The sequence below is a fragment of the Dasypus novemcinctus genome, chromosome 7 (genome assembly GCF_030445035.2).
Source record: "Dasypus novemcinctus isolate mDasNov1 chromosome 7, mDasNov1.1.hap2, whole genome shotgun sequence".
Classification (NCBI taxonomy): domain Eukaryota; kingdom Metazoa; phylum Chordata; class Mammalia; order Cingulata; family Dasypodidae; genus Dasypus; species Dasypus novemcinctus.
Window position 1 is genome coordinate 21,328,339 of NC_080679.1, and position 24,616 is coordinate 21,352,954.

Below are 24,616 nucleotides of genomic sequence, written 5' to 3' on the forward strand. Positions count from 1 at the left end.
TCTGAGATAAAATACCTCTAAGTTGTCAAGAAGGGTACACAAAAGGTACTTAGGTAGACTATAGAGTTAATAAATGCCAAAAACAAACCTGAAACAACCCAATATGGGATTGAAAGGAACCTTGAGCAAGTCGTTTGGATGTTTAGAGCCTCAGGTATATCATCTCTTTTAAAAAATCGACAGTGGATGTGTTTCATGCCACTTAGCCGTCTTCTACCAGGAAACAACAACGGCAGCTTCCTCTTGCAGAAAAGGAGCTGGGGACGGTATTGAATCCACTTTGCCACCCAATGCAATATGATCCTGGACAAGTTATTTCACCTATCTATACCTCAGCTTCCTGATCTGCAAAATGGGGCGGGCAATAAATAACCACTCCTCAAGATTGCTGGCAGGATTAAATGAGGTAAGAAATATAAAGCATTATTACAACAGTGGCACAGATGCCAAGAGTTCAACATAGGATATGGCATATTATTAAGTATTACTGTCCCGATCTATAAAATGGTGAAAATGATACTAACGCATTGTTATAAAGGCCAAGTAATACAATGAACATACATGCCAATAAAAGCAATAAAATGCAAAATAGAAGGGAGAAACCATTAGGATTGTGAGGACAAAGGAGTTAATATAACCGTAATTCAGCTAAGCTACTTTCAGACCAGAGGAGTTGCCTCTGATACTACAAATGATTTTTCAAATCCATAAAGCCTATCGGCTCTTCATCCAGTGGTAACTGTCAAATTAAGACAAAATCTGACAAGAGGTTTGGCAATCCTGAACACAGCTGCCTTGCAACTGATTTGGGGTGAAAGAAGTTGTTCCTGGTCTTCAAGCTCTGCCCCCTTTTAATTAACATTCCTTAATCCCCACTAAGAGGGAGCCACTAATTTAGGGACATCCCTTACAAGAGGAAGGCTGCCTCAGCAGGAAGCTGATTGCCCCGCTGGCCTGAGCAGCCTCACCTGTTCAACCCCTTCCCTGCCAGCCCCCGCACCACTGGGAGTCTCCCTTCCCTTCGCCCCCCACTCGCCACTGATGTGGAAGCAGCTCCATCATCATCTCTGCAGCCAAGCAAGGAGCACCCCTTTCCTACCACACAAACACACACACACACACACACACGCATGCACACTCACGTCACTTCTTGGAATATCTGTCATTCCCTCCACCAGGGATTTCCAGGAATGCACATTCTCTTACCCTGCCCTCTCAGCTCTTCCAGATACAGCAGACCACAGAGAATAACTCCATCACCCTGGGCATAGGCGTCTGGCGGGCAAGGCCATGTCCCCTTATTTAAAACCAAGTAACAAATCCCCAAACCGCAGGCTAACCTTCAGAGTCGAAGGTTTTTCTTTCTATTCTCAAGCAAAGATTTCATTTGCTCACACTTAGTCTGTCTCAAACAGGCAATCCTCTGAGCACCTATGAGCACCTATGAGGAATCTAAAGTGTAAAGTAACGATCAAGAACAACAACCAGAGAGAAGCCACTTCGGAAGGTCTTCTCAGCCTCTCAGGGAAAGTTTTCCACACCCAGTGGGCAGGAGAACTGGACCCTCTCTCTTCCTCCTCCCTGCCATCCTCCCCTCTCCCCTCGAGGTGCTGCTCCACAGATAAGGAGCTGGCTTCGGGACAGGAGAGGGACAGGTGGGCTAACATTCCCTCTAGGATTCACGAGGTACATATGGGATTCACAAGTAGGGTATGTTTTTGCCAATTCCCAAATTTATTTTTAGATAGAGGCTAGATTTCAGAGAAGGCTGGGAGAGAGGGATGGGGAAAGGAAAAAGTGCTTTTCATTTTGGGAGAGAAACAGAGAAAACAGGAAGTACGCCGGCTTCCTGACCATCACCACGCTAAGCCTAGGGCACCTCAGATGTGCTTTAGGCTGGAGGCTTCAATCAGCGCTCGCGCATTGAGACTTCAAGCGTTCTTTGTTCAGTTGATATAAAACGTTTTAAAAATGTGTGCCTACATTTAAAAACCTGGAAATCCCACGTGAAAAGCAGGAAGAAGTGGCAACTCCGGGCCCATTCTTCCTCCTAGCCCAGCGGGAGCAGAGGGGCAGCTGCCCCCACGGTGCGCCATCTGCAGACACCCTCGCCACCCTCCCACCCAGGGCTTCCTGGCTGAGGTTTTCTCCCCTGGCCTCCGAAGACTTTGCAATAAAGTAAAGACCCCTTGCTTAAGGTCACCCAGCTTGTCAGGCAGAGACACAGCAGAACACAGACTCCACGCCAGCCGACCAAGCCCCTGAGCCTGTTTTTTTTGTGTAGAACTTGAGTCACAGAAGCAGGAAACAGCGGCGCTGGCAGCCTCCCTGCTGTTCTCCCACCGCGGGTCTCCGAAGCTCCCTCTCCCAGCTAGACAATCTCTAACCACAGGACAGGATCGCTTCCAGGCCCCGAGCACTGAGCACACGCTGCACATGTTCAGGACAAGTCTGGGAGATGGGCATCATCAACACCATTTCACAGGTGAGTGAGGGAAGGCGCAGAGACCTGCCTGAGCTGCAACTGAACCTGCACCCAGTGCTGCCAACTCAAACTGCATACCTCTAGAGTGCCTGGTTGCCTCACAACCTCACAACCGGCCACCCTCTCTCTACCCACGCCCCAAATCACAAGTTATGTGGCCTTGAACAAAGCTAAATGACAGGGCCCTGAGAGAAACATCAGAAAGGGGCTCCCCCTCCCTACCTTGAATTGTCGTTGGGTTTCTGTGCATGGGCCAGCTGCCCCCCTACACTATAACTTCCCTGGAGAATGGTGCCCTGTTTCTATGTTTCTGTCTCTTCAATGAATGTCAAGTAGTTGCTTACTTTTTGAACATGAGTCAGCTGCTTCTAGTTTTAGTTGCTGATCACGTTTGACTAAAAGGGGCCTCTCAGGAGGATTCCTTTTTACCCCATATATGGTCAGAAATGTCCTTTTTTCCCCTCTGTATATTACTTCTCCTCTCTTATAGTTTTATTCACCTGTGGGAATTTGTATAATTGTACACAAAGTATATGAGATCACAGGTTTGTTCGGCTTTTCCAAACTAAACAAAAAAGCTGTATTCCTACCTTTTTAATTTTCCCTAAATTATTCTTCCAAAGAAATCAGGCAACAAATCCCATTCTAAGTGATCGAAAAACATCTACACAAAAGTACTTTAATAACAAAAACAGATAATTACTGTTTAGTCTTCTGAGGGCACCAACAGTTTAGAATAGCAGTGATTAGTGAATGATAATAATAATAATACTTACAACCCATATGATGACCAGCCTTCTGGATAAATAAGGATCAATATTCCAGTGAGCGAATGGAAGAAACGTGATGAAGAACACTTCTTGACCCAAAGCAGCTGAAAATCTGAATAGGTAATAGTAGAAATAATTCTTCACAATGTACTTCTGTATATAAGCCTAAAAGACAAAAGTTAGAAGACATGTCACTATGGGTCAATTTTAAAACTACTGTCTAAAACTCATAGATCTCAACTGTCAACATGCTCCTTCTCTACCATTATGTTACTACAATATCATTACTGTCGTACTGAATACCTATCAAGCCCAGTTTGTATACATAAATGCAGGAGAGGTTTGTTCTTTATAGACTTAACATTCAGACAGAACTACAGGGAAAAGGAAAAGGTGCTTCTCAGTTTGAGAGAGAAACAGAGAAAACAGGAAGTATACAGCTCAAATCATTACAATGCTAAGCCTTAGGAACCTTAGAGGTGACGTATGCTAGAGACTTCAAAGACACAAAAAAGCCAAAATGTTTTCTTTGTGCATAAAGAAAACTGAGAATTTGAGGAAATGATCTGTTAGGACACCATCTTGGTTTATGACTGTGGTCAGCAGAGTAACGTTCACTAAAGCTGTCTACGTCCTGAGAATGTTACCTTACATGGCAAAAGGGACTTTGCAGATGTGATTAAATTAATTATCTCAGGATGGGGAGATTATTCTGGATTTTCTGAATGAGCTCAATGTAATCCACGAATCCTTTTTGTTTGTTTCTCTTCCTTTTTCTATTATTTTTGTTTACTTTTTGTTCCAAGGATCCTTAAAAGATGGGTGAAGAAGGCAGAAAGGTCAGACTTAGAGATTTGAAAATGCTACACTACTGGCTTTGAAGATAGAGGAAAGGGCTACAACCTACGGAATGTGGATACCCTATGCGAAGGTTAGGCTAACATGTCAACTTGGCCAGGTAATAGTGCCCAGTTGTTTGGTCAAGCAAGCACTGGGCTAATTATAATACAAGGACAATTATTGACTTTAATCATCAGTGAGTTGATTGCATAGATGGCTGACTACACCTACAATCAACCAAGGAGACTGCTGAATGACAAAGAGTGATGTTTTAGCCAATCAGTTGAATGCCTTAAAAGAGAAAGTGATTTCAGCATTCAGAGAGAATTTTCCACTTGACTTTGGACAGCCAACTAACAGCCAACGTCTTCTGGGAACTCATCAAGGACCTTGATCAGAACCCCTGGTTTGCAGCCTGCCTGCAGAATTTGGACTTATGCATCCCCACAGTCTTGTGAGAGAATTTTATAAAATGTCATACTATTTACAGAGTATTTCCTGTTGATTCTGTTTCTGTAGAGAACCCTAACTAATACAGCTTGGTACCAGGAATGGTTCTTGAGAAACAGAATCTGAAACATGAGATTTCTGAAGTGGTTCTGGGAGTTTTGCAATTGGCTCTCTAATTGGACTCAAGGGTACTAATGACTCCCTTTCCAATAATCAAGAGGCTACTAACAATCCATGTCATGAGTTGGCAAAATATTGCCACTAGATTCCCCTACTTCCATGCTTATAAGAGGCAAGGATCTGGATGAGAGTGTTTTCAACAACTTAGAGTTTTGTGGAATCAAAAGGTACAATGATGTTGGCTGAATCTTCCTAGATACTCTGGATACAGTAACAAAAGAAAGGGATGAGCTAAAGGCTTCAAATTTGCAACGTAAACACTGCATGAATGATGCAAAAGTTTGTATGTGTGCTCTGAAAGAAAATCTTGTTTCATGTAGCCACAGACTTGAGATCTCTGAAAACCAGACTCAGAGTCCCATTGTAGTGGAGTTACAACGGAAACTAAAATCTCAGCTTTGCAGGGTGTCTGCTAATAAAGTGAAGGCATTGATTGGAAAGGAGTGGAACCCTGAGGACTGGGATGGAGACATATACATTGAGGATGATATCATCTGTGGGGACACTGGAACCCTAAATTCTGCCGAGACTTTGCCAGATAAACCTGTGATGGCCTGCCCAGACCTCCTCCCAGCCCCAGGCACGTACCAGCCAAACTCCAGCATGCACTGCCCAACCTCTACACTGCCCTGAGGAATGTGCCTTCCAACCCCGGAAGAGATTAACCCTAACTCAGCAGATAAAACAGGAAAGGAATTCCCTGAGGTCAGTAGCTTTCAAGGCATTCCTGTCCTTTCCCTTACCCACCCCACAACCCCTCTTCTCTTTGAGACTTACTACTAGACTAAAATCACAAGCCCCCAAACGTTAAGTACACAGGGGACCCATCAGGAAGTATGCTATACCCTAAAAGAACTGCATGAGTTTTCCAACTTATATAGACAGAAATCAGGGGAATATATATGGAAAAGGAGACTAAGGGTATAGGATAACGGTGGAAGGAATATAAAGTTGGATCAGGCTGAATTTATTGATATGGGCCCACTAAGCAGAAATTCTGGATTCAACACCCTTGCTCGAGAGGTTAAAAAGGGCTCTAAAAGTATGTTTGGGTGGCTGATTGAAACATGGACCAAAAGATGGCCTAGTATGTGTGAGTTTGAGATGCCCTATTTACCCTACAGTAGAAGAGGAAATTCAAAGACTTAGAGAGATTGGAATGCTAGAATGGATTTACCATTTAAGACCTGCCCACCCACCCCAGGAATGTCCAGACCTTAAACCAGGACTCTGAGGAATAAATTCATAAGACTAACTCCATCTTCCCTGAAGAGTTCTTGGTTGCTCTTCTCTAGTTCAGATATTACTGTAAGAATGGCTATCATGGAACTAGAATCCTTAAACATAATGGGGATGATGAGATCTTGGGCTGGTAAAAGTCAAGTATCAGCAGTTAATCACCAAAGACAAGGTGGGTGTGGCTACCACAATGAAAGGCAGACTCAAAGTAGCAATCAAGAATCTGAGTTGCATGGAGCTATGGCGTTGGCTAATAAATCATGGGATATCTAGAAGTGAAATACACGGGCAGTCTACTAAATTCTTACTTGATCTGTATAAGCAGAAGAGTTCTAGGTTGAGTGAACAAAACCCTAACTCGAATTACAGTCAGAGAATCATGGCCCCTTAATCAATTCCCAGACTTGAGACAGTTTACAGACCCAGAGTTCCTTGAATGAGGAGAAGACCAGGTCCCCTTGGGGAAGGATCCTGTTAAATTGCCAAAAATTTATACTGTTAATCTTCCTCCCACCTTTCCCCAAGGAGAAATATACCTTTACTGTCCTGCCTCAGCCGTATATTAACTCTCCAGCCCTATGTCATAATATTGTCTCCAGGGACCTTGATCGTCTCTCCCTCCCACAAGAATCACACCGGTCCATTATATTGATGATATCCTGTTGATAGGACCTAGTGAGCAAGAAGTAACAATTACTCTAGACTTATTGCTAAGGCATTCATGTGAGAGAGGGCAGGAGATAAATTCAACAAAACATAGGGGCCTTCCACCTCAGTGAAATTCTAGGTGTCCAGTGGTGTAGGGCTTGTTGAGATACCCCTTCAAAAGTGAAGGATGGGAGGATTTGGTTCAACTGATGGAGCATCCACCTACCATATGGGAGGTCTAGGGTTCAAACCCAGGGCCTCCTGGCCCGTGTGGTGGGGTGGCCCACGTGCAGTGCTGATGCGAGCAGGGAGTGCCGTGCCATGCAGGGGTGTCCCTATCATGGGGGAGCCCCACACACAAGGAGTGCGCCCCATAAGGAGAGCCGCACCGCATGAAAAAAGTGCAGCCTGCCCAGGAGTGGCACCGCATGCACAGAGAGCTGACGCAGCAAGATGATGCAACAAGGGAAGACACAGATTCTCGGTGCTGCTGACAGGAATGTGGGTAGGCACAGAAGAGCACACGGCGAACAGACACAGAGAGCAGACAAGTGGGGGTGGGGAAGGGGCGAGAAATAAAAATTTTAAAATAAATAAATAAATCTTTTTTAAAAAGTGAAGGCTAAGGGAATCCACTCGTCTTACCATGTTCCCCATCATCCTAAAGCAGCTGGATTGACAGAATGGCGGAATGGCCTTTTGAAGTCTCAGTTACAATGTCAACTAGGTGGCAATACCTTGCAGGGCTGGGGCAATGTTCTCCAGGAGGCTGTGTATGCTCTAAATCAATATCTACTCTATAGTGCTGTTTCTCCCACACAAGGATTCATGGATCCAGGAATCAAGGGGTGGAAATGGTACGGGCACCACTCACTATTACCCCTAGTGGTCTACTAGGAAAATTTTTGCTTCCTGTCCCTGCAACCTCAAGCTCTGCTGGTCTACAGGTCTTAGTTCCAAAAGGAGGAGTGCTTCCACCAGGGAACACAACCGTGATTCCATTGAACTATAAATTAAGACTGCCACCTGGCCACTTTGGGCTCCATGTGCCTCTGAATCAACAGGCAAAGAGGGGAGTTACTGTACTGGCTGGGGTGACTGATCCTGACCTTCAAGGGGAAATAGGACTGCACCTACATAATAGGGGTAAAGAAGAGTTTGCCTGGAATACAGGAGATCCTCTAGGGTGTCTCTTATTACTTCCATGCCCTGTGATCAAAGTCAATGGAAAATTGCAACAACCCAATCCAAACAGGACTAACAATGGCCCAGAATCTTCAGGAATGAAAGTTTGGGTCACCCCATCAGGCAACAAGCCACGGCCAGCTAAGGTGCATGCTGAGAGTAATGGGAACATGGAATGGATAATGGAAGAAGGTAGTAATAAATACGAACTTCGATCACATGACCAGTTACAGAAATGAGGACTGTAATGGTCATAAATATTTCTTCCTTGTTTTGAGTATGACTGTATACATATATAAAATGAATATTTTTGTTTTCTTCCCTAACTTTTTCTCTTATCATATGACCTAAGTTGTATTAGTTTCATCGTAATATTTAAGAATGTCAAGTTTAAGAGTGAATATTACTCAAGGACTTGCACCCTGTTCTGTAGGGAATTAGTATACTTCTAGTTGTACACAGGACAGCTGAATATTATTAGGTGGAAATATATATATGTCTGTTATTGATTCTATTTAGAGATTAAGTACAGTTTAAGGTGATGTGTATGGCTGCCTGGTTGACAAGGGGTGGACTGTGATGGTTAGGTTAAATGTGTCAACTCAGCTGGGTTGTGCCCAGTTGTTTGGTGTGGTAGTTTGAGAATATTTATGAATTCCAAAGAGAGATTATGTTTGTAAACTTATCTGTTCCTCTGGGTGTGATAACCCTTTGATTATATTCAATTTAGCTAAGATGTCTGATTAAATTATGTTAAGATGAGGGCTTTGATTCAACCACATCATGAGAGTGTGACTCAGCGTTGAGTCTCAGCCCCTGTGGGTGATAAAACAGACTCTCACACAGAAGGAGACACACAGAGAAGAACAAAGAGGAATAGAGAGCATGCAATAGACACAGGAGAGGCCCCAAGAGGAGAGATGAGCCTGATAGTTTGCAACTGAAGAAAACAGAGCAGCTGAGCCCGGAAAGAAACAAGCCCTGCAGAGAGAGGAGAGCCTTATGCCAGACTACAGCTGAGGTCAGAACAAGCCGGGACCATGGAGCCTTAAGAGGAAGAGGAAGGCTGAGCCCTTGCAGAGGTGGAAGCCATCTTGTTCCAACGCATGGCAAGAGACTTTGTTGAGGGAAATAACTTACTCTTTATGGTCTTGTGACTTAAGTTTCTACTTCAAATAAATACCTTTTATAAAAGCAACAGATTTCTGGTACTTTGCATCAATACCCCTTTTGGCTGACTAATACATTTGGTCAAGCAAGCACTGGGCTAATTATAATACAAGGACCTTTATGTTCTTCAATCATCAGTGAGTTGATTGAATAAAACAACCATTGCTGATGACAATCAGTTGAATGCCTTAAAAGCAGAAGTGATTTCAGCATTCAGAGAGAATTTTCCACTTGACTTTGGACAGCCATCTCCTAGGAACTCATCAAGGACCTTCTTCAGAGCCCCTGGTTTGCAGCCTGCCTGTGGAATTTGGACTTTTACATTCCCATGGTTACATGAGAGAATTTTATAAAATCTCATACAGATATCTCCTGTTGATTCTGTTTCCCTAGAGAACACTGACTAATATACCCTATAAAAGCTAGAAAATGCAAGGCAACAGATTCTTCCCTTGAGCCTTCAGAATGAATGCAGCCTTGCCAACACCTTCACTTTAGCCAAATGAGACCTGTTTTGGACTTTTGGCTTCCAGAAATGTGTAAGAGAAGAAATTTGCGTTGTTTTAAGATATCATGTTGGTGGTAACTTGTTATAACAGCAATACATAACTAATACAAAGGCTTTTTTAAAAAAATCACTGGCTATGAACTTTTTAGTTCACCTTTTAAGTGGGGCTAAGAAAACCAACCCAATATTGTGATGTTGCAAGAAACATTTACTACAAGTACATGCAAGATCTGCTAAACATGTACTCCTATTCTCTATCATCATTTCCCTCTCTCTTACTCTGGAAGTTAAAAAAAAAAAAAAAGACAGTCAAAGGGGTTAAAAAAGGAATGAGCAATCTATTTTAAAATATGGTAGATACCCTTAAATTATGGTATATTAGTAACAAGTTAAAACACAATAATATTGTCCCCTGTTAAAGGAATCTGAAAAGTAGGATTTTAATTTAATGCTCCATAAGGTCATCAGAAACCTCATAAAATTAAATCAAAGTAAAACACCACCACCAAAAAAGGGGAGGGATCAGGGTATGCAATTACAGGTAGTGGCTTTGTAAAAGATTCTTGTAGGCTGGATTTGTGTTCTGTTTTGTTTTCAACAAGGTCTGAGATGCTTGAAAGTGGAGGAAATGGAGAGAGTAAGAGACAGGCATTTACTCTGTAAACATTCACTCCAGGCAATGATGGTCCCACTCTGGTCCTGGCTGCCAAGGATGTTCAGGTGAGCTCCTTGAATCTGTGCTGCCCAGATTCAAGGAGCTCAGGTTCTGGGAGGGGAATACCAAAGGGAGTAATTTGGGGGAATGAATTTTTAAGTCACTAGCCATGTGTTTGAAGCCTTGAAGATGGCCAAGAGTACTTTCATCCTTAAGGAATAAAATCAGACTGTTGCCAGCAGTGGTTTTCCAGGTTCTTGGCTACGTCATGTAAAGGATGTTACCTTTTTCTCCTTTTTTTTTTTTCAGATTTTTTTTTTTAAATTTTTCTCCTCTCCCCGTGATGCCTGCCCTCTCCCCCTGCCCCCCAGTTGTCTGCTCTCTGTGTCCATTTGCTGTGTGTTCTTCTGTGTCCACTTGTATTCTTGTCAGCGGCACCGGGAATCTGTGTCTCCTTTTGTTGCATCATCTTGGTCATCTTGCTGCATCAGCTCTCCGTGTGTGTGGCGCCACCCTGGACAGGTTGCACTTTTTCACGCTGGGCGACTCTCCTTTCGGGGTACACTCCTTGCGTGTGGGGCTCCCCTATGTGAGGGATGCCCCTGCATGGCACGGCACTCCTTGAGCATATCAGCACTGTGCGTGGACCAGCTTACCACATGGGTCAGGAGGCCCTGGGTTTGAACCCTGGACCTCCCATGTGGTAGGCGGATGCTCTATCCGTTGAGCCAAATCCGCTTCCCGCAGCAGTTTTACCTTTTAATCAGAGAAGAGCTATGCTATTTTGCCAATGCCAGAGTTTTCAGTGCTTCCTCCAAGGCTGCCTTCAACATATAAATCAATTAGGAAAGAGGAGGGAGGCATGCAGAAAGAACACAGTGCGCATATGACTTCTCGATTCGACTGTGCCCCTGAGCACCTGAAACAGTATTTTGTTTTCCAGACACACCCCACTGAGGCCTCAATGCAAGGGAAATATGCCCAGGTCAGCACCATTGGATATAATAAAGGCTGACGGGATCCAGACCGCAAAGAAGCAAATTACCTGGCAGACCTGGCAGCCGGCCAGGCTTTTGAGCTTTCCAAAGAGGAATACAAATAGTTTTTAGCCAAAACAATGTGTGACCTTGGGGAAGTCAAGTCACCTTTCTGAACCTCAACTGCAAAGGATAGAACAGGATTAGTTCAGATGCTTTTCAACTTCAAATAAGCTTTTATTTTTATTTTTTATTTTTTAAGCAAGGAAAGGCTCATCAAATAAAATGCTACCCCAGGGTCTATTACATAAAATGATGTCAAATTGAAAGTCTGTCTCAACTGGATGAAAGTGAAGAGGGGCCCAGGGAACCCCTATCTCAGGCCAGCTTCCCCTCCCTTACAGTCTTTCTCCAGAGGATCTTAGTACAGAGTTTAACTTGAAAATTGTTGCTCTTGATCCTTTCCAGATCTCAAATGCAAGCCTTCCTGTAATTAACCTTTGACTTTTCATACACAGGCTAGAGGTACTACTACCTTGAGAACTTCAAAGGATTTGATAAACTCTGAGCCAATAACATTGCAAGGTCATGTTACTTATCTTTTCTTCCTGCCCCCCCTTTCCCATTAGAGCTGTAAATTTAAGTATTCTTCCAAAGGTCAAGGTTGAGATAGTTCACAATTGGAAAAGAGCCCCAGTGAGTTCACATCCAAAAAGATGATATCTGCAACACTAAATGTCTATTTTAATTGGAAGCAGTATAAAGATTTCATTCCCTAAGTCAGAGAAAGTTAAAATCTATATAGGGTAACAAGTCAGTCTTATTTTAAAATAAGTTTGATACCCAGACTTGTTTCATAGAATGCAATAACCAGCAGCATTCCCTTTGATACTGAGCAAAACCCAGTTTTCTCCCGATGTGCCTTAAAAGGCAATTCCTGAGATATCAGGGTTTAAAAAAGAGAAAGAATTTATTTGGTTATGTATGCAAAGAAGCACAGTATGCCTCACTGCCCAAAACTGCCTCTGTGATCTGTAGAAATTCTAATATTTTACAATGCCAGGGTGCTAATGAACAATTGGGGTGGAGCTGAACTCAAGTTTCTTCACTAATAAACTTTAAAGGGCTGAACAAGATGGGAGTAGACCCCAAACCAGGGGTAGTCACAAGTTATAATCATTATCAGGATGAAGGTTCTGGGATAGGAAGTACAGAGTAGAGGTCAGTCACAAGGTTTTCCATATAGATGTTAAACTGGAGGACGAAGTGGTTACTATCCCAATAGCAAGTATACCCAAGGGTGAGCCTAATCTACAAAGAAGGGTAAAGTCAATCCAGAATTACCATCACAAAGGTAAGCACACAAGCGGGTGAGGTTAAGTCTAGAGTAACCATAAACAGGGGTGGGACCACTCTAGCTAGCTTCAGTAATTTCCAGTATTAAACCTTTTGCTAATTATGATTTAGTGGGAAGTGGACTTGGCCCAATGGTTAGGGTGTCCGTCTACCACATGGGAGATCCGCGGTTCAAACCCCGGGCCTCCTTGACCCATGTGGAGCTGGCCCATGTGCAGTGCTGATGCATGCAAGGAGTGCCCTGCCACACAGGGGTGTCCCCCACATAGGGGACCCCACGCGCAAGGAGTGCGCCCTGTAAGGAGAGCCACCCAGCACGAAAGAAAGTGCAACCTGCCCAAGAACAGTGCTGCACACATGGAGAGCTGACACAAGAAGATGACACAACAAAAAAAGACACAGATTTCTGGTGCCGCTGATAAGGATAGAAGCGGTCACAGAAGAACACACAGTGAATGGACACAGAGAAGAGAAAACTGGGGTAGGAGGGGGAGAGAAATAAATAAAAATTAAATCTTTATAATGATTAGTAATAATCATAATTATTTGTTATTTCTTAACCCTCAGTTAGAACTTTACAATAATTTTGCTTTAGACAGTTTTACACAAAGAAGCAGATGAATGTGGAGGGGTCTTAGTTAGTGAGCAGAAAAGAGGCCCAGGAAGATGGAAGGCCACAGAGCCAGGTGACCAGGAACATGGTCCCTGGAGGCAAAGCATTTTGAAGTGAACCAACCAGTAACTGCTCTACCATTTACTACCTGAATAATGTCACACACAGTACTGGATCCCCCTGAGCCTCAGCTTCCCTATCTGTGAATGGGAATAACAATACATATCACACAGAGATGTTGCGAAGATTAAATGAGATACTGTTGATGGTATGCATAAAGTACGTGGATCTGGCAACATAATGTAATTGGACTTGTCTGGTGGCTCTGATGATGGTGATGGTGGCAGCCAAAATTCTCTGACTCAAATGTGCACATGAATCACCTGAGGTTCCTGCTAAAATGCAGGTGCTGAAGCAGTTAAACTGTGGCAGGGTTGAGATGGCTCCCAGGTGATGGTGATGCTCCAGGTCCAAGGACCACACTTGTAGTAAAGGTCAAGGACATCGCAGTGAAGGGTGTTCTAAACACAACAGTAAGGCTATCAGATTTAAACCTCAATATTAGAAGAAACCTCAACTTGAGTTAAGGGAGTAAGAGAAGGTGATCAAAGTGACAGGTAAAAATGTTGAGGAATAACCAGAGGGGGACAGTTTAGCAAATTCCACGCAGGACTCTACACAGCAGTCCAAAAGAAGGATTTGAGCCCAAACGAGTACCTCGAACACAGCAAGTACTAAAAGAAGGGCACACACATGAGATGTCCCAGAGGAAATGCAGGTTGATTAAACTACCTGATTATGCAGAAAGAAAGAAATAGCCTTCTCAGGGCTCCTGGACACCACTGAAGGGGGTTTACAAAAATTCCTGGATGGAAATCCAAAATACTTAAAAAGGAGACATGAAGTTTGAAAAACATTCCTACCCTCTCACGCTACATGAGATAGAAAAGCAGAACCCATTTACATAAAAATGTGTACAGACCACAGTCAGAATCCTTTCTTGTCATGGGGTTGCCTGACCTCCGCAGGGAGGAACATCTGTCTTTATGTTTTCTGCATGGAGGCAGCATTTTGTTTTGTTTTGTTTTTAAATGAAACATGAGGAGACTGTCCCGTTAAGATAAGATCCATGGTTTTTGGAAGTTTTAAAAATTTTTAACCCCATCTGGGAAGTTACTTGTCCTTTCTAGCTACATCTGCAGTAATACACATTCATTCTAAATGAGCCCTGTGTGCTGCACTCTCATCAGGGTGAGTGTGACCGCTGAGAGTTGTCACACTGTCACACACTTGCCAAAGATCCTCTTTCAAGGTAGGCAAAATCTTCATGTGCTAGGGACTGTGGGAAGAGAGGGGTATCAGCCTATGGCCTCTACGTCCATAGCCAATTATGGAGCCCAGGGCCTCTTAAAAATACTTTCCAAGGCAAAGACAGTGCTGACAGGGAAATTTACAGCCCTAAATGCTTACATTAAAAAGAAGAAAGATTTCTCTCAAGTGCTCATGGATCTTTCTCCAGGACAGACCATATGTTGGGTCACAAAATAGGTCTCAAAATTTTTTTAAAGATTGAAATTATACAAAGCACTTTCTCTGATCATAATAGAACAAGGCTGGAAATCAACAACATGCAGGAAAAAGGGAAAATTAACAAATATATGGAGATTAAACAGCATACTCAATCAGTAGGTCAAAGAAGAAAATGCAAGAGAAATAAGTAAATTTATTGAGATGCATGAAAACAAGAACACGACATATCAAAACTTTTGGGATATAGCAAAGGCAGTGCTGAGGGGGAAACTTATAGTCTTCAATGCTTACATTAAAAAAGAAGAGCCAACATAAGTGACCTAACTATACGCTGGAGGAACTATTAATAGAAAAAGAACTGCAAATTATTCCCAAAGCAGGCAGAAGGGATGAAATAACAAAGATCAGAGCAGAAATAAGTGAAACTGACAAAAAAGAGAGAATTTTAAAAATCCAAAAGTTGTTTCTTTGAAAAGATCAACAAAATTGACAAACCCTTAGCTAGACTGACAAAGAAAAAGAGAGAGAAAATGCAAACAAATACAATCAGAAATGAAAGTGGGGACATTACAACTGACCACACAGAAATAAGAGAGATAATAAGAGAATACGATAACAACTACAACAAGAAGCTAGACAATATAGATGAAATGAACAAGTTCCTAGGGACATATGCAAAACCTACACTGACCCTAGAAGAAATAGAAGACCTCAACAAACCAATCACAAGTGAAGAGACTGAATAATCAAAAACTACCCCAAAATGAAAAGCCCTGGACTTGATGGCATCACAAGTGATTTGTGCCAAGGATTCAAAGAAGATTTAATACCAATTTTATTCAAACTCTTCCAAAATATTGAACAGGAGAGAATGCTACAAAACTTATTCTATAAAGTCAACATTACCCTAATACCAAGCCAGATAAAGATATTAGGAAAAAAGAAAAGTACAGACCCATTTCCCTAATGAATATAGATGCGAAAATCCTCAACAAAATACATGTTAATTAAATCCAACAACACATTAGAAGAATTAATCATCATGATCAAGTGGGTTTTACCCCAGGCAAACAAAGTGGGTTCAATGCAAGAAAATCAATCAGTGTAATACATCATATTAATAAATTAAAGAAGAAAAATCATATGATACTTTCAAGTGATGCAGAAAAGGCATGTGACAAAATACAGCACCCTTTCTTGATAACAACACTCCAAGAGACAGGAATATTGAAAGAAACTTTCTCAACATGATAAAGGGCATATATGAAAAACCTACAGCTTATACTGTACTCAATAGTGAAAGACCTAAAGCTTTCCTATTGTGATCAGGAACAAGACAAGGATGCCCAATGTCACTACTATTGTTTAATATAGTGCTAGAGGTTCTAGCTATAGCAATTAAGCAAGAAAAAGAAGTAAAAAGTGTCCAAACTGGAAAGGAAGAAATAAAATGTTTGCTATTTGCAGATAATATGATCCTGAAAAATCCTGAAAAATCTATAACAAAGCTAATAAACAATTTCAGCTGAGAGGCAGGATATAAGATTACTGTGGAAAAATCAGTAGTGGTTCTATACACTAATAATGAGCAACCTAAAGAGGAATTCAGGAAAAAAATTCCATTTACAATAGCAACTAAAAGAATCAAATATTTAGGAATAAATTTTACCATGGACATAAAGGACCTATACTCAGAAAACTCAGTGTATTGCTAAAAGAAATTAAAGAAGACCTAAATAAATGGAAGGATGTTCAGTGTTCATGGATTGGAAGACTAAATATTGTTAAGATGTCAATTCTACCCAAATTGAATTACAGATTCAGCGCAATCCCGATAAAAATTCCAACAGCCTTTTTTAAAGAAAAAAGAAGAACCCCTATCTCACACCTTAAACAAAAATTAACTAAAAATGGATTAAAGACCTAAATATAAAAGCTAGAACCACAAAATTTCTAGAAGAAAATGTAGGAATACAACTTCAAGACCTGGTGGTAGGTGACAGTTTTCTAAATCTTATACACAAAGCACAAGCAAGGAAGAAAAAAAAATGGATAAATGGGACCTCCTCAAACTTACATACTCTTGTGCTTCACAGGACTTTGTCAAGAAGGTGAAAAGGCAACCCACTCAATGGGAGAAAATATTTGGAAACCACATATGCGATATAAAGAGATCACGCAACTCAATGATAAAAAGGCAAACAATTCAAATAAAAAATGGGCAAACACTTAAAAAGACAATTTTTCAAAGAGGAAATACAAGTGGCAAAAAAAGCACATGAAAAAATGTTCAATATCACTAGCTATTAGGGAAATACAGATCAAAATTACAATGAGATATCATCTCACACTTCATAGAATGGCCATTATTTTAAAAAATAAAAAACTACACATGCTGGAGAGGATGTGGAGAAATAGGAACACTCTGTCACTGTTGGTAGGAATGTAGAATGGAGCAGCCTCTGTGGAAGACAGTTGGTGGTTCCTCAGAAAGCTAAATATTAATGGCCACATAATCCAGCAATCTCTCTACTAGGAATATATCCAGAAGAATGGAAAACAGGGATGCGAACAGACATTTGCACACTGATGTTCATAGTGGCATTACTTGCAATTGCCAAAAGATGGAAACAACCCAAGTGTCTATTAACCGGTGACTAGATAAACAATATGTGGTATCTACCTATGATAGAACATTATGCTGATGGAAGAAGAAAGGAAATTGGGACATATATGACAACAAAGATGAACCCTGAGGACATTAGGCTGAGTGAAATAAGCCAGACACAACATATTGTATGGTCTAATATGAACTAAATACGAAGAATAAACACAGGAAATTAAAATCTAGAGTAAAGGGAAGTGGATGCGGCTCAAGTAATAAGGCCTCCACCTACCATATGGGAGGACTGGGGTTCAATCCCTGGTGCCTCCTGGTGAAAAAAAAAGAGAAAGCATGCTTGCACGGCAAGCTGAGTACCCACGTAAGTGCCTGTGTGGTGAGCCAGCACCTGTGTGGTGAGCTAAGCGCCCGTGTGAGTGCCTGCACAGTGAGCCAGTGCTTGTGTGGCAAGCCAGTGCCCACGCCGCGAGCCAGTGCTTGCATGGTGAGCTGAGTGCCTGTACAGTGAGCCAGTGCCCATGCAAGTGAGTCATGCAGCAAGACAATGACGCAACAAAAGAGAGACAAAGGGGAAAGTCAAGGTAAAGTGCAGCAGAGACCAGGAACTGAGATGGTGCAATTGACAGGGAACCTCTCTCCACATCACAGGTCCCCAGGATGGAATTTGAGTGAATCCCAGAGGAGAAAGATGAGACAAGAAGACAAAAAAAGAGAAATAGATACAGAAGATCACACAGTGAATGGATACAGACAGCAAAAACAGCAGGGTAGGGGCGGGGGGGAGGAAATATATAGAGAGTAAAGGTTACTAGGAGATAGGATGAGGGCTGAAATGGGGTACTTATGCTTAATATATGTAGAATTTTTAATTCACTCAAGTATAAAAGTATGGAAATAGATAATGTTGATGGTAACACATTGTGAATATAAGTAACATAGTTTATTTAAAAATGGGACTGTGGCTGAAAGGAGTAGTCTAGGGATGTAAATGTCAATGGAAAGAAAACTAAAGAATAATCTAGGGACTATATAACATAGTGAACTTGGTGGTGAATGAGAATTGTGGTTGATAGTACATATACAAGACTGTTCTACGAACTAGAACAAATGTATGCCACTATTACAAGGTGTTAAGAATATGATGATACATAGGAAAAATACAATTAATTTAACTTGTGGACTATAGCTAACAGCAATATTGTAATATTCTTACATCAATGTCCAAAAAGGTACTGTATCAATGCTAAGTGTCAATGGCGGGGAAGAGTGGGAGTTTTTCTTCCGGACTAAGGAAAACGTTAAAAAATGTACTGAGGTGATGACTCCACAACTCTGTGATGAACTGAGAGCCACTGAGTGTACACTTTGGATGGACTGTACAGAGCACAGGACTGTATAATACAGTGAAACATGAGGTTGATGATGGACTGTGGTTAACAGTACAAATATAAGAGCATTCTCTCAAGAAATATAACAAATGTACAATACTAATACACTGTGTTAATAACGGGAGGGGGGGAGTATGGAAAAAATATACCAAATGGAAACTAAAGAGTAAGTAGTAATATTTTGATGATATTCTTTCATAATCTGTAATAAATGTTCCACAACAATGCAACAAGGTGTTGGGGGAGAGGTGATGTATGGGAATTCTGCACATCACACATGGTTGTTTTGTAAGACCACAACTTCTCTAACTAAAACAATATTTAAAAGAAGATTTCAAATCAGAGACTTCACCTGAGAACTGGAACTAGAAAAAAAAAAGAACAAACTAAACCCAAACAAGAGAGTAAAAGGAACAAATAGCAAAGATAAAGGCAGAGATAAAGGAAATAGAAAACAAAACAAAAAAAACAATAGAGAGAATCAACAAAACCAAAAGTTGGTTCTTTGAAAATAGCAATAAAATTAACAAAGCTTTAGCTACAATGGCTTAGAAAAATTAAAAAGAAGCCAGAAATAACTAAAATCAGAAATGAAAAGGGAAACATTACTACTCACCACACTGAAATAAAAGGGACTCTAAGAGGATATTATGAAAAACTGTATACCAAAAAATTTCATATCCTAGATGAAATGGACAAATTCCTAAAGACATACAAACTACCTACATTTACTCAAGAAGAAATGGAAGATCTCAACAAACTACTACCTAGCAAAGAGAGTGGATCAATAATCAAAAACATTCCAACAAAGGAAAACCCAGGACCAGATAGCTTTGCAGGGAAATTCTACCAAACATTCCAAGACTTAACACCAATTCTGCTTAACTCTTCCAAAAAAAAATTGAAGAGAAGGAAATGCTTCTTAATTCATTCTATGAGGCCAGGATCACCCTCATACCAAAGCCAGATAAAGATACCACAAGAAAAGAAAATTACAGACCAATATCCCTCATGCATAAAGATGCAAAAATCCTCAACAAAATACTAGCAAACTGAATCCAACAGCATATGAAAAGAATTTTATACCATGATAAAGTAAGACTTATCCCCGGCATACAAAGATAGTTCAACATAAGAAAATGAAGGAATGTAATATACCACATTAACAGAACAAAAGGAAAAGCCACACAATCATATAATTTGATGCAGAAAAGGCATTTGAAAAAATCCAGCACCCTTCCTGATAAAAATACTTATAAAACCAGGAATAGAAGGAAACTTCCTCAACATGATAAAAAGGCATATATGAAAAACCCACAGCTGACATCCTATTTTATGGTGAAAGATTGAAAAATGTTTTCTCTAAAACCAGGAACCAGACAAGGATGCCCACAACAACTACTGTTATTCAACACTGTATTACAAGCTCTAGTCAGAGCAATTAGGCAAGAAAAAGAAATAGCCATCTAAATAGAAAAGGAAGAAGTAAAACTCTCTGTATTTACAGATGACACGAAAATCCTGAAAAATCCACAACAAAACTCCTAGAGGTGACAAACATTCTTCAAAATAATGGGACACAAGATCAACACTCAAAAATCAGTAGTGTTTCTATATACTAATAGTGAACAATTGGAAGAAGAAATAAAAATACAAATTCCATTCACAATAGTAATTAATCACATATCTAGGAATAAATCTAGCCAAGGATATAAAGCATTTGTATACAGAAAACTACAGAACATTGCTAAATGAAACCAAAGACAACTTAAATAAATGGAAGGACATTCCATGTTGATGGATTAGAAGACTAAATATCATTAAGATGTCAATTCTACCCAAAACAATTTACCAATTCAATGCAATCCCAGTCAAAATTCCAACAACCTTCTTTGCAGAAATGGAAAAGCAGATTAACAAAAATATATATATATGGAAGGGCAAGAGGCCCTGAAGCACAAAAGTCATCTTGAAAAAGAATGAAATTTGAAGACTCACACTTCCCAATCTTAAAACATATTACTAAGCCGCAGTAATCAAAATAGCATGATACCGGCATAAGGAAAGACATACAGACAGTGGAATCAAATTGAGAACTCGGAAATCAACTCTCACATTTAAGGTCAACTGATTTTTTAAAAGGGGCAAAGATCACTCAATTGGGAAAGGGCAGTCTCTGCAACAAATGGTTCTGGGAAACAGTGGTTCTGGAAACATCATACAAATGAATGAAGGTAGAACCCTACCTCACACCATATGTAAGAATCAATTCAGAGTGGATCAAAGACTTAAATAAAAAAGCCAGACTATAAAACTCCTAGAAGAAAAGCTAGGGAAACATCTTCCAGGCCTTGTGTTAAGGAACAGTTTCTTAGACTTTATATACAACACATAAGTAACAAAAGAAAAAAGAGATTAATGTGAACACATCAAAATTTAAAATTTTTATGACTCAAGGGGTTTTATCATGAAAGTAAAAAATGATGTCCTACACAATAAGAGAAAATATTTGGAAACCACATATCCAATAAGGGTTTAATATCTGGAATATATAAAGAAATTCTACAACTCAACAACAAAAGACAACCCAATTTAAAAATAGTCAAAGACTTGAAAGACATTTCTCCAAGGAAGAGATACAAATGGTGAAAAAGCACATGAATAGATGCTCAGCATCATTAGCCACTAGGGAAAGGCAAATCTAAACCACAATGAGATAACCATTTTAAATCTGAGAAAACAGATACTTAAACAGAAAATTACAATGTTGAAGAAGATGTGGAGAAATGGAACACTCATTCATTGCTGGTGGGAATGAAAAATGTACATCCATTGTGAAAGACAGTTTGACAGTTCCTCAGAAAGTTAAGTATAGAACTACATATGACTCTGCAATCCCACTTCTAGGGATATACCCAAATGACCTGAAAACAGTATATACCCAAATGAATTTGCATGCTGATGTCACAGCAGCATTATTCACAACTGCCAAAAGATGGAAGCAATCCCAGTGTCCATCAACTGATGAATGGATAAACAAAATGTGGTATATGTATATAATGGATTATTTGGCAATAAAAAGAATGAAGTTTTGATACATGTGACAACACGATGAACCTTGAAGACATCATGGTGAATGAAATAAGCCAGACACAAAAGGACAACTATTGTATGGTCTCACTGATGTGAAAAAATTAGAAAAAGCAAACTCATAGAGTCAGAATCTAGAGTATACATTACCTGGGGACAAGGTGGGGAAAGGGAATAGAGTTAAGTCTTAAAATGTACAGAATTTCTATTTGGGACAATGGAAAAGTTTTGGTAATGAATCATGGCAATAGTACCACAACATTGTGAATATAATTAACAGCACTGAATTATATATTTGAATGTGGTTAAAGGGGGAAATGTTAGGTTGTATATAAGTTACTAGAATAAAATTTTTTTTAAAAATCATGGAACTGTACAACAGAAACCATGATCCCCAAGTCAAACCATGAACTATAATTAATAACACAGTTTTTAAAAAGTTCTTTTATCAATTTTAACAAATGTACCACATCAATGCAATGAGTTAATAACAGGGTGATATACGGGAATCCTGATTTTATGCATGATTTTTCTGTAAACCCATAACTTCTCTAATAAAAAAAAATACGTTTTTTGTTTTTTTTTAAAGAGCTTGAAAGGGAACTGCACAATAATCATTTTCAGCTGCTTAGTTGGCATTTGTCAGGATCCCTTACTCTGCGTCCAAGAATAAGAGCAGGCTTAAGGGACTGTGCCCAAAGTACCTTTCATTTGCAGCTGAGTGTTAGTTGTAGTCTTTCTGTTGAACTTTGTTTTCTTTTGGAAGCTACATCAGCTATCAGCTCATCCTCTGAACACATGATATCTTTTCTTCCTTTTCCTCAAGGGCCAACTGTCTCAGTGGGCACTGGCAGAAAGGGTGAATCAGTACTACCAATTATCAAATTCTCTCTCCCTCAGAATTGTGCAACAGTGCTAAGTGGTGCTACAATACCAAACCCAGGTCCCTCAGCGATTCCTGCAACTGAGGAAAACACTCCCATGCTGCAACTTTTAGAACTCTGGACCTGAAACACATAATATTTTTGTTTAGGAAGCACATCTAGGAATGGGACGCTAAGTGGGTTAGAAGAACAGCCCACACGTGGAACAGAGGGCAGCCTGAAGCACACTTTTCAGAGACGAGGGCTGTGGGCCCACAGGAGAAGAATCTCTTTCACAGACGCTAAAAGCCATGGGAGAAGACGCAAAGAGCAGAAAGGATCTTGCCCATTTTGAAAGGGGTGGGGGAACTGGCTGCCCTTTAAACTCTCAAAATGTCTTAAGAACTTAACTGTTTTTCAAAACATTCTGGATCCACTAAAACCCAAAACACACTGTGCCAAACATTCCTCCATTTAATTGTTAAGCCCTTGTGTGTTCAGCGGGATTTTTGGTGCAGATGTTTCTGATTCATTCAAATTAACTTATCAAAATGACATTTTGGAAGAGCTATATGACGTTCAAGGAATCTTACAAACTTGAGATCATTTGTTTTAAGCCAGGAAATCTCCCCCTCCCAAACCCCTCCAACATATATGTGCATGTGCTCACACAGGAATCTCAGAACTTGGAAAGGTTCAGTTCTCCTCCAACCTCACAGTGTGTACTAATTCATCCCTAATTTCCTTTCAGAAACACTTTCTGAAGTTTAAAAGGCACCGAAATAAAAAGAAAGTTATTTGGGCACATTTAAGGTTTTCCCCATGGCAATTTTTTATGAACAAAGATTTAAAAGCCAAAGTTTAAATTGGACAAAACCAAAACTGAAGTCTGCCTGATTTGCCACTGAAGTCGGGGGATTTTTCCAAATGTTTTACTGCTTTGCCCTTTCCTACTGACTTCAGCATGTTTATTTGGGATAAGTGGGTACAGCATTTTTAACCTGGAGTTTTCTTTATCCAAGAATGCCATGTAAGGAGCTGTGTACGTGAAGAAGAATGGAGCAGGGAAGTGGACATGGCTCAAGTGATAAAGCGTCCATCTACCATATGGAGGGTCCAGGGTTTGATCCCCAGGGCCTCCTGACCTGTGTGGTGAACTGGCCCATGCGGAGTGCTGCCGTGCGCAAAGAGTGCCATGCCATGCAGGGGCGCCCCTGCGTAGGGGTGCCCCATGCACAAAGTGCGTGCCCCGCAAGGAAAGCCGCCCCTCCAGAAGAACACACAGCAAATGGACACAGAGAGCAGACAACTGGGGCTGTTAAGGGGAGAGAAATAAATAGAATTAAAATATAAAAATAAAAGTAGGCATTTAATGCTATAAATTTCCCATGAGTTTAAAAAAAAAAAGAAGATTGGAGCAAACAAGTACTTTCCTGCCACTGTTTCTTAAATCCAGCTCTCCACTCTTCAGCAGCTGTACAAGAGCCCAAGATGGTAAAGATAGTATTTGAAACAATTTTCCTTTCTTTATCCACCCCACTGCCTGGGGTTCCGTCCATGGCAATGGACATCAGTGACCACAGAGGAATGGAACAAGAGATAAGGAGGAATGCAACAAAAGGGAAGAGGACATTTTGCTAAGAGGATTCCATAGGCTCCACACTCCTTACACCTGGTCTAGACCAAGAATTCTTGAGAAGTTCCATCAATTTCTAACTGCACCTACCGACTGGAAGGCTCTATCTGAGGAAGTTCAAAGCCACCGGTCATAAAAATAAACTTACGAAAAGCTTTGAAATTTTGTGATCACCCATAAAAGAATGTTAAGAAAAAGGCCGTGCATGGGGTGGAACGATGGTTCTTTCCATCCAGCCTGTTTCTGACACACTCTGATTTCTTCATGCCCTGCCCACACAGGGTTATTTTTTTCTTTTAACTTTTGAAGTTAAAGTTTTGGGCTTTTATACTTTTATATATCACTTTTTTTCTGATGATCTAATACAGTTTACACAACACACAGAAATTTAAAAATCTATATATAAAAAC

At 40.6% G+C, this 24,616-nt stretch overlaps 1 protein-coding gene across 1 annotated transcript in view; it reads right to left on the bottom strand.

Annotated features, from left to right (window-relative positions):
• SGPP2 (sphingosine-1-phosphate phosphatase 2) overlaps positions 1-24,616 on the bottom strand; it is a 136,720-nt gene that overhangs the window by 74,457 nt on the left and 37,647 nt on the right. Inside the window, exon 2 of the mRNA XM_004453104.5 lies at positions 3,262-3,420. Coding sequence (XP_004453161.1) covers positions 3,262-3,420 — 159 coding nt within the window. The remainder of the gene's footprint in view (positions 1-3,261; positions 3,421-24,616) is intronic.